The following is a 17,506-nucleotide window of genomic DNA, read 5'->3' on the forward strand; positions in this document are numbered from 1 at the left end:
TATATATCTTATATTGATGCATATTTGTGCATATTTTGACATTCTGTTGCAGTTAACACAGCTACATAAGCTAATGAATCCAAAATAATAAATAAAAACCATAAATGGACTATGATGTGTCGTCTGGATCCTCGGGGTGTTATGAGTCATTCTTCAACATGTTCTTCCTGTCTCTTTTTTTCCTTTCCTTCTTTGTTGAAATATTTCAAGCCACATGTTTCTTTCACATTCCACCCACTAAAATCTTTTGTCAATTTTCTCTTCGGTTTTTAGAGATAAGTTGTTTACATGTACTTTGGGCCTTGGGTGACGGACCGCGCTGTTTGATTTCATTTTTATCGCTCTGTCAGGATTCCTCAGGGCTGCAAATGAGTGTTTCTGTACTTGATGTCTAATCCCAGCAGAGGCAGATGTTTTTTTTAGTCACTTGTTAAATCTGCGGATTGATTTGTAGAGAAGAGAAAAAAAAAAGAAGCCGTTTCAGTTGGATGCCTAAGCTTTGAAAACCCAGAGGCTTTTGTACTCTTGGCTGTAAGAGCCGGCTCGCCCTTTAAATTACTCCCAGGGAAGCTGATGCACTCTTCATCGAAGATGAGCGCCGACAGACCAGTGGGCATGTTTGATGTTTGCGTGAAATGAGTTGCAGTGGTGTCAGTAAGCACAAAAACAAAAAAAACGATTTGCTGGATTAGATTGGACCGCAATCCCTCCACTCCAACGCAGGATTAGACAACAACTGGTAATCTGCAGGGGGATGTGGACGGCACGGGGCTGAACCCGAAAGATGGTGGTCAGTCTTGCCGCTCAGGAAGGTTTAACAGAAGCTGGTGAAGGGGGAGGTCAAAGGTTAAGACATTGCTGCAGTGCTGCAATGTGCCATTAAAGTTATGTAATAGCGAGAAAATGTCAAACACTCCCACGTTTGGTGCGCTCGTTTGCTAAGTTAAAGCAAAAACAGTGAACTGTTCAGAGGTGGAAATTGCTTGAGTGATCGTTTGTTTCCTCCCACTTTTCTCATGAATTTGGCAGGAAGACACATCGAAGTTGTAACTCAAAACAAAGCAGTTAGTTGTAGCTGCAAAAGGCAATTTAAATAAAGATTTTTTTTTTTAAAATAGGCAGAATGGATGACAAACACATTAAACTAGAGCTGATTTTGATGAGGGTCGGCTCACCGCCCGGGGCGTCATTGTGTCTGTCTATCTCTGGCGATGAAATAAATAAGTAAAAATGAGGAATTTTAATAAAAGTACTTACTCATTAAAGTTTCTTTTATTTAGAACATTACACTTTTGTAAAGGTGTAGCAGAGATTACATCAGTCAGACTAAACAAAACTCATATCGAAGCAGCATTTGAATCTTATTTCTCAACAGGTTGCTTACTTAGAAAAACAAGTTTGAAGTGCATCACTAGTCATTTTTGGTCCTGCAGCTTGAATGTGATTTAAAAACTTTTTAAACTACATTTTACGTTACATTTCACTGTAACTTTTCCAAACCCCCCCGCAAAATTGGTCTTTAGAAATTTTTCTGTTTATGGTCCCACCTCAATAATGAGATAATAATTTATGCCCTTGATTGTAATGAAGACTTTTCTTATCTTTTCTTTCCTTTTGTTTTGTTTCTTTTTGATGCAGATTAACATTTTATTGAGTCTGGCAAGAGCCATGTGTGTGTGAGAGAGATACTGTTGCTGCTGCTGGTCTGTTTTGAGTGCGATCGCTGAATAAAAGAAGAGCTGTCACAGTCTGAGGCTTCGCTCTCTTTGACTCTCTTTGAGTTCTTTTAGAATCAGATAAATGGTTCTTTTTTTCTTTTTCTTCACTGCAAGAATCTTCAGATGTTATCTGTTGCCCTGTTTTTTTTTTTTTTTTTTGTTTCCCTCCCACTCCATGATTCTCACCGTTTCCTTGGCACACTACCGAACCCAGCAGGCTTCGTTCACATAAGTTGGGGCTTTAGATGAAACCAAATGACCACATTCCTTTCTCCAAAATATCACAACTTTAATCAAGATTCAGAGTTTTGTACACGGCACGTGTTCAGAACAATACGACACCATACAGGACGTGGACGTCAACGGCGTTTGTGCGATCGACGTGGATCGTAGAGCATAATGGCAACAAAAGTATCTTTCAGTTTCATATATCATAAACACAATGGCAATACAATAAAAAGAAAAGAAGGGGAAAAAAACAAGCCCTAAAAGGTTCTGGCATGAGCTGAGCAGACACCAATATCAAAGACGAACGGAGGCACAACGAGACGGTTTGGACTTGTTCTAGTGTTAGTTCGGTGGCACCGTGCAGACGCTTCAAGTACTGTGTTTATGAGGCTGTAAAACTTTGATCAAACTGCTTTCATCTCGCAGTGTCACCTGGGACCTTAACGACGCTTAATTGGCTCAAAACATCTTCAGGGTGTTAAAGATGGCGACGGTACATGGGTACAAACACCCCTGACAGGCACTTTCCACCGTCAGTAATAAAACAAAATCAGCTTTTTCTTTTTTTTTTAAGAAAGTTCTTTGAAATGAACAATTTGTTTGTAGGAGTTAGTTCAGCATGAAGGGAAAGAAGAGTTTGGCAAGGCATTCTGACTCATGCATGGAATGTCTTCTTTTCAAATGGTGAAAAGATTTCGGATTTATTCACCAGGAGCTGCGTTTCCGTTACGTTTTGTCAGCGTCCCCCCCATCCAAAAACAACAATAACCAAATTAAATGCAAATTTCTCAATTACTAGGTTTTCCTTAATTCAGAAACACGTGATCGGGTCTGATCGCGCTAAAAAAATAGAAGAAAAAAAAAACATGCCACGTCGTTATCCTCCCATCACTTCCTGTCTTCTCCACTTTGAACCATAACGTTTGGTTATTGGTCACATGACTCGTGTGACGCTGGGGGGGAAAAGATTTTCCATTGCGTTTTTGCAAAATACGCTGAATTCGATATTCAAAAGACTTTTCATCATAAAAGTGTTAATTTGCAAAATGATACGGTCAATGGAAAAGCAGCTCCTAATGCATGGAGGACATTTAAAAACATTCACATTTTACAACTTTGAACATTGCATCAACATGTCTGATATAACATAACACCACATATTTAATAATGGGGGGGGAGAAGAGTTTAGGTTAGCAGTTCTCAGAAGTCGGTCGAGTCCATAATAAATGCATCAGATACTAAAAGTCAGTCTCAGAAAAACAAACACAGCCATCCTGCAGGAACGTAAAATGCAACGACCTGGTCCGCGACGCCTGGCAGTGGCAAGACATTATCAGTACGAGATTACATCATGCAGAAGAGAAAAACAATGCAATATCATTCACATCTGATCCATCGTCCCTCTCATCCTCCCGCTTCCCTCTGGCTTTCATCATCCAGGCTGCCATCCGCTGCTTTAATATTCCCGTCACTTTCTCCAGCGTTTTTCCAGCGCCTCACCTTGACCCCGAGCTCTAAAGCTGTCGCAGCCTTTAAATAATACCACTTCAGGCCTGCTGCACAAACGGAGGGATTCCCGATGCCCCCAATTCAGCTTCTCGCTTCCCACACGGAGCTCTCAGCACACGGACGGCCCAGAACTCGGAACTCGTTGGATTCGGTGCTTCCAAGGAGGCGATTTGAGTCCGCAGACATTGATGACGCTGGATTTTCAATCATTCAGAAAAAAAATGAAATGAACATACATATATTTAGCAAATTAGAACATGAAGACAAGTTAAGATGTTAACCTTGGCACTGCGCTTTGAGAGGCTCGTTTCCGCCAAACCTCGACTGACACCAAACCGAAAACACATCAATTTGTGGCACCGCCTTTGCTTAAAGAGGCCAAAGCCATCGAGAAATTTTGTTAATGTGTTCCTGGTCTGCAACAACGCTTCAGCTCGTGGTTCGTGTCAAATCAACATCGACATCGATGGCAGAACCGAGCCGGGTTCCCAGCAGGATCATTGCCCAAACCTTCACTCTGTCTCTCTGAGCCTGTTTTCTGCTCAGTGTGCATCAATGCGGCCTTTGTCATCTCTGACCCAGATGCTGGTTCAGCACTGTTTTTTTTTTTCCCCCTTTCCCTTTCGATAACCACCAGAAGCCCAGAGCAGGAGCTGCAGCTGCAGCTTGTCCAGCCACAACAATTTGGTGTTTGTCACAGTTGTTCAAACTGAAAACGCTGACCCGTTGTTTGTTTTATGCTGCCAACACACTGTGTTTGAGGACAAAAGCAATCCTTTATCCAAGTCACTAACAGGTCAGTGTTGTTCATTTCATCTGTCTGTGGCTGAAATCTCACAAATGATAGACGTATATGTCAGTTTGCTGAAGTTTCTAGAGATTACTCATGAAATAATTCAAATGATTTTGTCCTAAATTAAATTTGTAGGAGTTCTTCCTGTGCAAATAATTTAAAAAGAGAGAAAATGGCTCCGATAGTTTATCATTCCTGTAGTAAAATTTCTCACCTTTTACTGATTACCTCCATAATCTCATTTATGAGTCACAGGAACAGCAAAACTACTGAATCACACATTTCAATGAGCCTAAAAATTCACCAACATTAGCTCACTTCTCTGGCTCTGACTGTGATGCTTTAAAAATATATTTTGAATCTTTTATAAAGATTTACCATTAAAAAAGTCACAATTCTGCATCATGTAAAAATGAAATTCCAGGGAGAATTCAAAGTGAAAATCAGCATAATTGAACATCCGAATCCAAATTCAGGGGCTGCATCCTCCGAAGGCCGCGTTTGACGAAAGCGCTCCAAATTCAAAGACTCCGTCCTCGTCCCCCAGACGTTCGTCCCTCTTCCTCCTGGATGTGAAGGACGTTGAGTCCTTCGCTCTTCCACTGACTCCCATTGAATTCGTTAATCTAATTAATGAATACGATTCAGATTGTGAACGGGGGACAAAGAAGCCCGGGAGCGTTTCGGGTCACATTCTGGCTCGCCAGTTTGAAGAATGCGGCCCCTGAATTTGAACACGCGTAGAGCAAACAAGAGGGCAGAAAAGCCAGCAGGCAGGTAAAGTGTAGATTTGATTTTCTTGATCAAACTGTCAGGAGGGTTGAAGAGAATCTGAAACCATCTTCCTGTTCTGACTTCAAACTAAGCAAACCCAAGCTTAAGCATTTTCTCGTACACAGTAACTCCGACTCCAGCTGCGTGTGTGTGTAAATAAAGTGTGGTCTTGCAGCGCAACCCCAGAAACACTCCAGAAAAGTTGCTAAGATTATGACTCTCTTGTGTCGCCTTGCTATTTGCGGTTTTTCGGACATTCTTGAATCAGCGTTGGTTGGTGACTTGAATCTTTCCTGCGGTCCTCTCTCCGCCGGTCACTGGGAGCTTTTGCTGTGTTTACTGCAAGGCTCCCCGGGGTCTTTGGTGGCTCCGCCGTAGACTTGCACTCTGTTTTCGCTCCAGAGGACCACGGCGCCCTGAGTCACTCTGCTGCACCGGGCCAGGCCAGCGACCTGGGCGGACAACAGGACCCGATCCCACAGGCCCACCTGGGACAGCTCTCCGACGAAGGCCTGGGTCGAATCGAAACTGCCACCCAGGGAATCCTGGAGAGGAATTAGACTCTTAAAAAGAGACACACTCTTAATCTCCAGCACACATGACTCTTTTTTTTTTTTTTTTTTTTTTTTTTTTTGCAGTCTTTCTGCCTTGGGCAACCCCTCAGCTCTGTGGAAGTTTAATCAGCTATTCAATAGAGCGGGGGATTATTATCTTCCTCTAAATGTTATTTTCCTACAGTTTGTAGTTTCTGAACAAAATTCACATATCAAACACCCAATGTTTGTCCAAACTGAACCTCAAGTGCAAATCAGCCGTAAATGTTCATCTTTTAGCTTTAGAAATAACAGAAACCCACGTCTGCAGTGAGGCTGCGTTCACACTGCAGGCGTTAACTCAGTTCTGTTTTGTCTGCTTCACATTTCCACATAAATGCGACGTGTGTGCGATTTCTCGTGTGAACCGCAAACAACCTATACGTGTCCCGCATGCGCAGTAGACGCTGCAATGACGCCATACTTAGTGAGCATGCTCAGTATTTGAGGCAATAAACATGGAAGCTTATGTGTTGCAGCGTATCTTGCGGTTTTTAAAGTTCACCGCCAGGGTTGTTGTTTTTCTTCCCATTTCTGCGTTGCAGGATGCAGAATGGTGACATTTTGTTTGAGCATCGATCACATTCAGGCTTGATGAACGCGACCCGGACCTGTTTGAAAAGATCAGATCGAATTTCAAACCACATATCTCATGACGCGTTTAACACCAAATGCGTTCAAAATGCGTCTGACGCTTCAAGTTTGATATGTGCGCACTTTGAATGCAGACGCTTGACATTTTGCGCTATGCCGAGCCGTGGTTTGCATTCAGGGTCCATGCAGAGGTGCGTCTGATGCGTCAGATCAAGCCGTAGTTTTCCGTTGGATGCTCTTGACATGTCAAACGTTCAAAAAGCTCCAAATGTTCCAAGTCACGCAGCGCTAGACTCTTGAAACGCACCTCCACATAGACTTTGAATGTAAACCAGAAGCACCTGACGCTCAATTCGCGTTTGGTGTGAACGCACCACAAGTGAGTATTTGTTCAAATCCCATTTGAGTTGTTCAGACTGTCATGAAAAGATCAGATACCGGAAACTAAAGAGCAAAAATATCGAATTTGTGTCACTTCAACCTGCAGTGTGAACGCAGCCCAAGTCATTTTTAGCCGTCTTAGCAGCTTGGAAACCAGTAACAACTAAACCATTTCGTCTTTTAGTCTGACTTTAAATGTGAGTAACTCACCTGCTCCTGCCCGAGGACCAGCTCTCCCCCGGGCCTGATGTGGTGTCCCGGGGCCAGTCCGTGGCCCTCGCCCCTCAGCTTTCCTCCCTGGTAGGCCTGCCATGCCCCACCTTTCTGGGTCCAGCTCACGCAGACGTGCTGCCAGCTGCCTCCGGAGAGGTTCAGAGGCAGCTTCGCCACCTAGGCATGGCAACGGGTTGTCAGGACCGCGCAGCGTCGTTTAAAACCTGCGCAAGCCTTTACGTAGCCGCGCACGGAAAGGTGACAATGATGCAGCAGGACGCAAATGAGATGCTAAGATGCAGCAGTGTGAGGAGATTTCCGCATCCAAATCTGTTCTGCTGCTGCCTCTCCAAGCTATTCCCCGCAGGAATAGATTACCATAATGACTTCTACAAAATACAAAATATTTACATATATCACAGAACTGCTCTGCATCTCCGAACAATGCTTTCAAGGACTGAGCTTTATATTCCATTAAATCACACGAACAATGTGTCAGAAGAAGACTTCGCTGTCCTATTGCTTTAACGCCAATCCAAAGCAGACAGCCTTCCTCGATTTTCATTAGGACATTTAGAACGAGGTCGCGACCTTAACAGATCGCTGACACACACTTCAAATCATAATAGGGCCCAGAAATAAACTCTATACAAGTTCGCTTGTATAGAGTTATCACGAATGAAAAGATGCTACATCTTCGATTTAAAGCGAGCAGAGCAAAGAGGAGGAAGCGACTCAAGCATGATGCGCACTTTAAAAGATCAAAACAGACACTTTGAGTCTGACCAGGCTCGAAAGGAGAAATCAAAAGCTCGTTCTTTTAGCGTTGCCGCTGCAATGGGAAGGTCAGCGTTGGGGTGGATTTGTATCGATGGTGTGGACGTGTTGAGCTGCCAGAGCTGGGAAATATGTCCGGGAGCGGGGAGAAACTTTCTTGTTGTAACGGAGATTTGAAAGAACTCATTAAAATAATACATTTTCAGGAGAATCAATGGGGAAAAAAAGAGCCTGATGTTAAATTAAACTCAACAGAGCTTAAAGATTTTTGTGTTTTTGACATTTTTTTTCCCCAAATTTCTCCCCTATGGTCTTTTTTTTTCTTCTTTCTTACAAATTTTAATTGGAAGTAAAAAAAAATGTAAATAAATAAATAATGACCCTGCATATAGGAAAGGACATAATGACAAAACTTTCTGAATCAGTAAGTTTTCTCTGAAACTTTTCATCACCGTTTTGTTGGGATCATGGGACGTTTTGTGGTTTGATTTATTGATTCCAGTTTCATTATTGTTCGGTATTTCTCTTACTTTGATCGGATCAACCTCGTTTCTGTTCATCTCTTTCTCAGTGATTCTGCTTTATTGTGTTTCTTTGTAGCTCTAGTTTAATTATGTCGCCCGCTCGTTCTTTAGGTAAAGGAATTTTATTTCCATTGCACATTTTCAACAGCAAGGCACTTCCAAGTGAATCTTAAGTGTTAGATTTACTTCCTTGTCTGCTGTTTACTCTCCCTCGCCCCTCAGCCATTTTCTCTCTCTCAATTCACACCTGCAATCAGGTGTGAATTGTTCCCCATTCACTCTCCCTGTACTCAAACACTTCTTCTTCTCCTGTCACTCTTTGCCTCTTCCTCCCATTAGATCCCGTTCTCCGCCAGGCTTCTTGTGCCTTTGTTTGCTCCTGATGTTTTTTTGTTCTCCCCTGGCTCCCTGTCCTCCCATGATTCATTGTGAACCTCTGTTCATTTTTTCATCAAAACCACAAAATTCTCCTCGGCGCCTCCGCCTGCTGCATTCGTGTCCTCTCAACAACAATCGGAACGAACGTAGAAAAAAAACAAACATATATTTTTTAGGTTTCAAAATCTCCTAATAACATCAAACCGCGACATTTTTCCTGGAGGTCGTCACTCCAGCCGATGCCGGCCTCAGTTAAATGTCCGGACTCCGTACCTTGTCGTTGATGAGCAGCTCAGCCGGAGCGCTCCGGTCTTGCAGGAGCACCAACTCGTTCGGTTGCTCTGCGACAGCGTAAGACAGGGGCGTCCCCATCCCCGGCGCGGCGGGCCGCAGCCACAGGCAGGCGGTGAAGGCCCGCAGCTTGGGGACGGCGTGTCTCATCAGGGCGAACATGTAGTTGGTCCGAGCCGGGAAGGACAACCTGAAGCCCTCCGGGAACGAAAGCCCTGCGACGCCTTTGGAAATGCGGCATGAAGAAAGTGACATGCGGGTAAATTATTCTCCATGTATTTTATTGAGACGTTGCAGGATAATTATGGGATATTTATTTTGCACTAATTATATTTCCGCAGCTTCGGTGTCATAAATCAGAAGAAGGGAACCTGGCTCTCATCAGAAATGAATAAATCAGTCATGCTGCTCCCTCTGTTACCGTCTCCAAATAGAGCGATTGAATATGCGCACAGTTTGCTTCCCTCTCTGTCTCTCTCTCTCTCTCTCTCTCTCTCTCCCTTCTGCATCACCTTCTCTGTCTGCTAGTTTGCTGATGTCCTGCTCTTTCCTTCTTGTTTCTGCCTCAGGCCTCCTCAGGGCTTTCCTCTCCTTCTCCAGCAGCTCCACCTTCCTCTCCAGCTCCTCTTCCAGGTCCTCCAGCCCCCAGGGCCTCTCCGGACCGGCGCCGCGGCCCGGAGAGGCTGACCTCTCTGGGCCGCCCTCCTCCGACGCGTCCGAGGACTTGCTGTCCGTGCGGTTGTGAGAAAAGGGACCGATGTCTGTCTGCGGAGGAGGGAGGTAGAAACTGGATCAGAATTTGGGGGCTTTGCCGTCTCTGCAAGCACCAAAGGATTTATTCAAGAGGAGTTTATGTAATGCCGCTGCATTTGGCGAGGCTTGATGCATTGTTAACTGGCTGCTACACCTAGGATTCTGTTTTTCTCTAAATGAAAACCTAAAGACAAAGAAGTGGTAGATTTACCCCCGTTTTCCAATACTGCACTATGTATTGGAGATCTGCTGAAAAGGAAAAAAAGGCAGCTTTGAAAGCAAGACTGCAGGTTGGAGGCTTCCCAGTCCCAAACACTGCTAAAAAGAAAATGTGCAGCAGCAGGAACTGGCATCCAGCTTCACGCTGAACAGATTGATAGGAGGGGGAGGTCGCCACCGTGCCTTTCTGCAAATGTTGCTCTAAAATGTCCGTGGTGTTTTAACCGTTCATGCCGCATCCAGGAGCTGACCGCAGCTCAGCTTCTCTGAGAAATGCTGCAGAGGTAGAGCTTTTGGGTTTTACAGATTTGATTTCGCACGCCGCAGAACCAAACCTTACGTTTTAGATCAAATCTCAGCGGCTAGCGAGAAAATATAGATCTTCTTTTCAGCAGACTGAGCTCAGTGCGCAGGTGTGTCAGTGCTGCGCCTAAATAAAATATTTATGCCCTTCAAAACCTTTGCATTTTGCTACACTGCAGCCACAAACTTCAACGTGTTTGTTTGGATTTTCCGCGACACACTATTGTAAGATAAAGAGAAATTCATGTTTTTCTTTCTTTTAACAAATAAGCATCTTAAAATCGCATCTGTATATTTTTATTCAGCATGACAGAGAGTGGACCCCCAGCTATTCACAGACTCACCGACTTGAAGTGTGTTTTTTATCATACAACAATTTTTTGATTTTTTAAAATGAAACTTTGTAAGATAAAAAAAATCTAAGCATAGAGCTACTTGACACACTAACTGGCTTGTAGGTGCAGGATCACCATCTTTCCTGATGCTAACTGGCTGCACCCTGAAGAGTGGAGACAAGTAGATATTAGCATAGATATTAGCTACCATGGTGTTGCTAAGACATTTTACACTTCGCTTCTTAATGCATGCTAACCAATATTTGGTGTTTGGTTATCAAACTGGACTTTTATCTTTTTTTGTAAGTATTGGCCGTTTTAGAGGTCGATTACAGGTTTTGGAGGTCACTAGCGACTGCGAACATTGTATTTACAAATGGAAAAATGAATAGCGCAAGACTTTTTTTTTTATCATTCGTCACTATTATCACAGTTTTTCGATTGCATTTATGTTTTAATGCATGAATGTGCTATGATTTAATCCGCTCCATTGTGTCTTCAGTGTCACTCTCTCGCTGAAAGCTGAACCTCCCGTCTGACGTCTCGTGCAGCAGATTTTTCTTCTACTGGAAACCTGTATTTAGCACCACCAAACTTCCACTTTACATTTCTGAAATTTCATGTTTACTCTTACAGAAAACGACGGAGCCCCGCGATTGTTTGAATGCAGGCCAAAAAAAAAAGAGGAAAAAACACATTTGGCCTCATCAGACCAGAGCAGCTGGTTGCTCTGTCCCCTATGTGACATTCGGAAAGCTGCATTAAGTCATTTTTCAGGAGCGGTTTTCTTCCTGTGAAGGTTGGGTTTGAGAAGAGTCATGTTCTCCACCACCTGAGCTTCGGATCTGTTCTGCTTTCCTAAAGTCTCCTTGTGTCTCTCAGCTGTTTTGATCAATCGTCTCCTTGTCCAGCCTGTCGGTTCAGATGAACTGAACCGACAGGCTGCTGGTAGATGAACTGAGCATCGCTCTGTGAGCTGCTCACAGCAGCGCCGCAGTGAAAGACTACATTTAGATTGATTTCTCTAAGCATGTTTACCAGAGGGCGTTAGCATTTCTGGACGTAAACACTTTCGATGGGAAAGTTTAAATTCTCTTTTCTAACAATACCAAATGCAATAAAACTCCTTTCATTTTATGACTTACCCCCCAGTAATGGAGCTGCTTCTCTATTTGGAAACAGATGCAGAAGGCATGAAACTTTGCGCTGCATTTGACTTTTAAGATGTTTACATTTTATGCAAATATTGGTGCTTAGTGAAAATGGCTAAAAAATGTGCAAGTCCAGTTTTGGGTGGTTTAAATGTAGCTCCGATCTTATTGTTAGGCCAAAATGCTGCATGTGCGCTAAAAGGCATTGAGAGTTGTTGGTGCATAATGGGGAAAATATGTAGAAAAGAAAAAAGACCGGACCAGTTTAATCTGAGCCGGTAGAAAACATCTCTTCGTCCTACTCAACCAGGTCAAGTAGCTCCTGTGTACAAATCGGCAGAAGAGGGAAAACGTGTTGATTAGGGAGAAAACCTGTGAAAACCACTGATGAAACACAAGAGGCTGCAGAGCGAAAGGGTTCCTCATTCCCTGAAAAGTGTCAGAACTGGGATATTGCACATCTGCGTGGAGAAACAGACGGCGCAAAGGAAATGACCCACACAGTCACGTCCTACATAAAATAGCAGGAGGCGCATTACAACGCCGGGCCGCAAGTCCACTCTGTCACTCCTAACAAATATGGGCACGCCATGAATTATGCATTGCATTTCTTTTGCCCGAAATGAAGCTATAAATCACTTTATCCTGGTCCAGTCAGAGCTTGTTTCATGTTGCTCTGCTATATTTTCGCTCCTTTTTCCTGCTCTCTCCTCCTGCCTCCACATTTGTCTTTCGAACTCACATTTTATCCTCCTATGTTACCATGAGGAAAATGGCAACCTTTATCAAAATTTAAAAAAAAAAATCCTATTAAAATATCCATTATCACTGAGTGACATTCTTAATAACATGATTATTACTAATCTGTGATGATTGGGCTTTGGAAGTAGCTCATAAATCCCTTCTGGTGTCAAATCATCTATTTTTTATCAAAGACTGAAGACATTTGATTTTATAAATGACTCAGTAAGTTGTTCACTGCCTGCGTTTACCACTGTACAACAAATTAAGAAATCCACTTGGAGCAAAATCCAAAATAGGTTGAAAACTGAACAGATGTCTGGATTTAAGACATCTACTTGTGTCGAAGTGAGGTGGAAATTTAGCTTGAGCCGATCAAATGCTACACGAACCGAGCCAGACCTTCAAAGATTTGGGCTGGGCTGATTTTGAACAGGATGCACAAACTAAACCAATTTGAATATATTTATCTGGGTCAAATGTAGATAAGGACTGGCTGACCAAGATATTGAATTTGACACATTAAAACGTCTTGGTTTATTTACTAAATGTTTTGTGTCGTCTTACTGAACTGATATGAATTCCATGTAAGATTATGTGAAACAGTTTCCCACCTAGGTTACGGGTTTTCAGCTGGGTTCCTCTGCCAGTTTCTTCATGATTTCCTGGCTTTTCTTTTCCCCTTTCAGTCTGGGTTTTCGACAAAACAAGAAATACCGGACTAGCCCCCAAGAAGTCCCCAATGAGTAACATTTTGTTGAAAAGAGATTGTTAATCTACACAAAGTGAACCTGTGTTTATAAAGTCATGGGCCTTTATAGAATATATTTGCTTTTATGTATAAAGTTGTTAGGGTTAATCAAATGAGCTAATCCACATTTGCGCTCATCTTGGTTCTCAATAATCAGTTTAGATGAGGTCTGGCTTCCCTGAAACAGCATAATAAAAGTGGATGTCCAGTTTTTAGAATAATTACAGTAAATAATAGGCTGAATCTGACACACAGGGCTTCCTCTATGCCTTTTCACAGATTAGACTGACTTTGATTAAAGCTGTGCGATCCTAAATTACATCTGTCTTCAGAGTAGTAGAACTGATTTCACTCATTGGTTCATTGGTGATTTTTTACCTCCAGTCTGTCTATGCGGTCTGTGAGTTGGGTGATCGCCTGTTCGAGCTCAGCCACAGTTCCCACCGTGAGCAGATGGACCCCGTCGGGCGCAGAATCCGGGCTGTCCCGCACCATCATCCGCTCCAAGTGGGTCTCCCCCTCGGCTCCCTGTCCGCCTCTCAGCGAGGCGGCGTTCCCGCGTCTGTCCGGGCTGCCGCTCCTTCCCCCGAGCCCCTTCTCGCACTCGGTCAGCTTCCCCGACAGCTCAACGATGGTCCTCTGGTCGGTCAAGATCTGGTCCTTCTGCTGCAGAACCGTCTGCCGGAGCTCTTCCGCCGTGGTCCGGAGGTAGCCCCAGTCCTCCCCGGCGTACAGCGACGGGTCGTCCGCTTGCTGCTGAAAGTTCCTGGGGTTGCACCCTCCGGCGGGGAGCGGGGTGCAGACGAGCCGACTCACCGCGGGATCGTGTCCCGTGAGCCCGCTGACCCTGTCCGCCCCGCCGAGCCCGACGTTGAACGTGGGCGCTTCGGATTCGGGCGTTTCAGAACCGTGGAGAGCTCCCAAGGAACCGGGCCGGGCCACGGAGCCCCGCGCGGCGGCGGGAGTCTGCGCCACCGCGTCCGGATACAGCGAGTGGTTGTCGGCCGCGGGCTGCCGCTGCGCCGCGGCCGCCTTGGAGGAGCCGGTGTGGACGGCCGCGATGATGCAGATTACCGCTCCGATGAAGGCCACCATCCCGGCGGCCAAGATCACAACGATGAACTTCAGGGTGGCGGCGGGGTGGGGGGGCCAATCAATTTCCAGAAAAACCCCGAGACGTCAAAAGAAACAAAAACAAAAACACTCTTTCTCTGTGGGGAAAGCAACAGCTCCAAATGCGGCGAAAGAGTTGAATAATTAATCAGAACCCGAACCGAGAGAGGGGAGAACGGCTCCTGACGCCTCTCGACAAAAACAGGCGAGCGGAAACACGAGTTTGGCGGCGCAGTTAAGTGATCACGGAGGCGACACTCAACATCGCTTTTCGCTGGGACGCCGCGCCAAACGCTTCCTCTCCTCCTGCAACGCGCATGTCGGCTGGTTCCGGCAGGATGCAGCCTATTAATACTGAGACCGAGCGAGGGGGGCGAGAGATGGAGGAGAAGCGCAGCAGGACTCCCTCTGACGGAACACACGCTCTGACAACAGGCGCAAACCGTGTCAGTGTTCAGCTGTGGAGTAATCAAAATGTTCAATTCCACACTTTACTCATTTCTCAGCCTGTTTGTGTGTAAAAGAGAATTTATCCTCTGTGTTTGAGACTTTAAAACCAAACCGGAAACCATGCAACGTGTCACCAACTCCAATTTATTCAACCGGGATTTTAATAGGCCGTACGGAAAAATGCATGAGTGGAAAGTGAAATTAGACACAAGCAAAACACAATAAGACAGTAAGTCATGTCATATCTGGGTTTCAGGCTTCTTTCTGTTAACATTGTGATCATTTTTGCCATTGTTGATTACTTTCTGTTGCTGAAAAGTCTTGCTTTCCATTTAGTTTGCTCTATTTCTTGTGTTTATTTCTCCTAGATTATTTGCTTTTTAATGTTGGTTCTAGATCAAACCTACACTTTGATTTATTTTTAGATATCTTCTTAAGGTCTTAGCTCATTTATTCTCATCTTCACTTATTGATTCACTTCAACCAAATTTGAACCAATTTCTGAAGTAGCATTTTTTGCTTATCATTTGGGCTTTTACTTTGAAATCATAACCTGACTGTTTCCCAGTTGCAGATGGTTGTGGTTTAGTTGGTTTTTCCTCACCATTTACGGGTCGTGGTTACAGCCAACCTTAAGCAAAGTAGGGGAAAAAGCAAACATGTGGTCAGATTGGACCAAGAGAAAGTTTTGCAGCCTGCTAAGAAGCCCTCAGACACACTCCCTGTCCTGCACCGCCCCCAGTGAAACATGCAGTGGCAGCATCATGCCTCCCTTCTCCATCCTGAAAGGATCAACTTGCAGCTAGACGATGGATGGCTCTGAACATACAGGCGGAGGTACAACTCAAGGATCTGGGCCAGGCATATGTATGAGTTAAAATGGTCTAGTCAAAGTCCAGAGAAGAAATGTGAATGCGCACAATTAGAGGTGGCGCCGTGGGGATCGTTTGTCACATCCTCCATCCTTCCACTTCCCAATGATGCGCAACTTTGTTTCACTCTGTCACAAAAACATCAACAAAACAGAAAAAAGAAAATCAAGTTTGTGCTTTTGTCTGCTTTTGCGAGAGGAGGCGCAAAACCTCGGATCGTGATTTTGGGGGCCTGATCGTTGCCGTTTGCATTTCCAACTCATTAAATCCTGCTTTTTATACGACGTGCGAAGATTCACAACCGGCATGAGTGAGAGTGTGAAGCGGCTCCAGACAGCCAGAGACCGATAAAAAAAAAAAGTCACGAGGAAGTTTTAATTTCACCACGCTCTCCTGGCTCCCGCGGCGCGTGTGTGCGCGCGCGTGCGTGAGCGTGATGAAGCGACGACGACGATGATGATGATGATGATGATGATGATGATGATGATGATGATGATGATGATGATAAAGAAGAGGTGCAGGAATTTGTTTCAAATCGAGCTTTAGATCTAAGAAGAGAGGAGGATTTAGGATGAGGCTGTTCATCAAGCTGAAAGCTGGAATTTCAAATGGGTGCAGCAGGAGGAGATTCAACACCCAAGACTGCAGGGATGGAGAGAGAGAAAGAGAGAGAGAGAGAGAAAAAGAGAGAGACAGAGAAGAAAAGAGAGAGAGAGAAAGAGAGAGGGAGGGAAATAGAGAGAGAGAGAGAGAGAGGGAGGGAGAGAAAAAGAGAGACAGAGAAAAAGAGAGAGTGAGAGAGAGAGGGAGAGAAAAAGAGAGAGACAGAGAAAAAGAGAGAGCGAGAGAGAGATAGAGATAGATAGATAGATAGATAGATAGAGAGAGAAAGAGAGAGAGAGAGATAGAGATAGAGAGAGAGAGAGAGAGATAGAGAGAGAGAGAGAGAGAGAGAGAGAGAGAGAGAGAGAGAGAGAGAGAGAGAGAGAGAGAGAGAGAGAGAGAGAGAGAGAGAGAGAGAGAGAGAGAGAGAGGTTGTGACCTGCAGAGAGGATGGAGGGAAGGAGGGAAGAAAGAAAGAAAGAAAGACATTAAACAGTCTGATGGGAAACAGTCAGGGTCTTTAAACCGCCTTCATTCATATGCAACACATAAACTCGACGGCTGGGAGAATCCGCACTGCTCTCCAGTCTGGACGGAGTTAAGATCAGCGCAGACAGGCGACTGGTTGACGTTTATCTGCTGTGAAGGAAGAGCAACAGAGAAAAGGCTCTAATAAAAGGGGACAGCAGATGTCAAAACAGCGCCGATTTCTCTTTTTTACCACGTAAAATTCAGACCACAGAGAGAAACTCCAGAACAAAGAGACGAGCTGAGCCTGTTTCATGTTTCTGTCTCCTGTTGGTTTATTGCGCCATCTGCTGTGCGCTGCGTCTCCTCTCCCGTCTTCACGCTGCTGCTTCATTTCCTGTTTGGACCCCCCCCAACACCCCCCCCTCCCCCCCACACACACACACACACACACACACACACACTAATCAGATAAAACACTGCACGGGGTTTGCACCCTGTTTTCTACAGGCGTCAAGAAAGAAAGAAAGAAAGAAAGAAAGAAAGAAAAAGAAAGAAAGAAAGAAAGAAAGAAAGAAAGAAAGAAAGAAAGAAAGAAAGAAAGAAAGAAAGAAAAAGAAAGAAAGAAAGAAAGAAAGAAAGAAAGAAAGAAAGAAAGAAAGAAAGAAAGAAAGAAAGAAAGGAAGAAAGAAAGAAAGAAAGAGTGATTCAGTCTTGCATCATTGCCTTGACTGCAGTGAGTTCACAGGGAGTTCACGAATGCGGGCAAAAAAATAAATAAATAAGTTGAACGGAAGAAGGAAACCTGCATCTTCTTTTAATTGCATTTTTAAAAAATTGTACTTCTGTTTCTACTTCTTTTTTGCTCCCCATTACTCTGACGCCACTCGCTAAAATCCAGAGCCTGCTGTTCACTGTGTGCTGATGATTCGACGACACTGAACACATTTTGACTCCACTGTTGAAAGAAAACC

General features: G+C 44.3%; 1 protein-coding gene across 1 annotated transcript; it reads right to left on the bottom strand.

Moving 5' to 3' along the window:
- Positions 1-1,982: 1,982 nt before the first annotated feature.
- Positions 1,983-14,457, bottom strand: cbx6b (chromobox homolog 6b). Its single transcript, XM_055035834.1, has 5 exons — positions 13,405-14,457; positions 9,286-9,538; positions 8,756-8,997; positions 6,801-6,980; positions 1,983-5,567 (listed from the first exon to the last, which is right to left on the bottom strand). Exons 1-5 carry the CDS (start codon positions 14,119-14,121, stop codon positions 5,337-5,339), a joined length of 1,623 nt encoding a protein of 540 aa, XP_054891809.1. The 5' UTR covers positions 14,122-14,457; the 3' UTR covers positions 1,983-5,336.
- Positions 14,458-17,506: the final 3,049 nt, after the last annotated feature.

The sequence above is a fragment of the Poeciliopsis prolifica genome, unplaced genomic scaffold (genome assembly GCF_027474105.1).
Source record: "Poeciliopsis prolifica strain line A6 unplaced genomic scaffold, Auburn_PproV2 SCAFFOLD010, whole genome shotgun sequence".
Taxonomy (NCBI): Eukaryota; Metazoa; Chordata; class Actinopteri; order Cyprinodontiformes; family Poeciliidae; genus Poeciliopsis; species Poeciliopsis prolifica.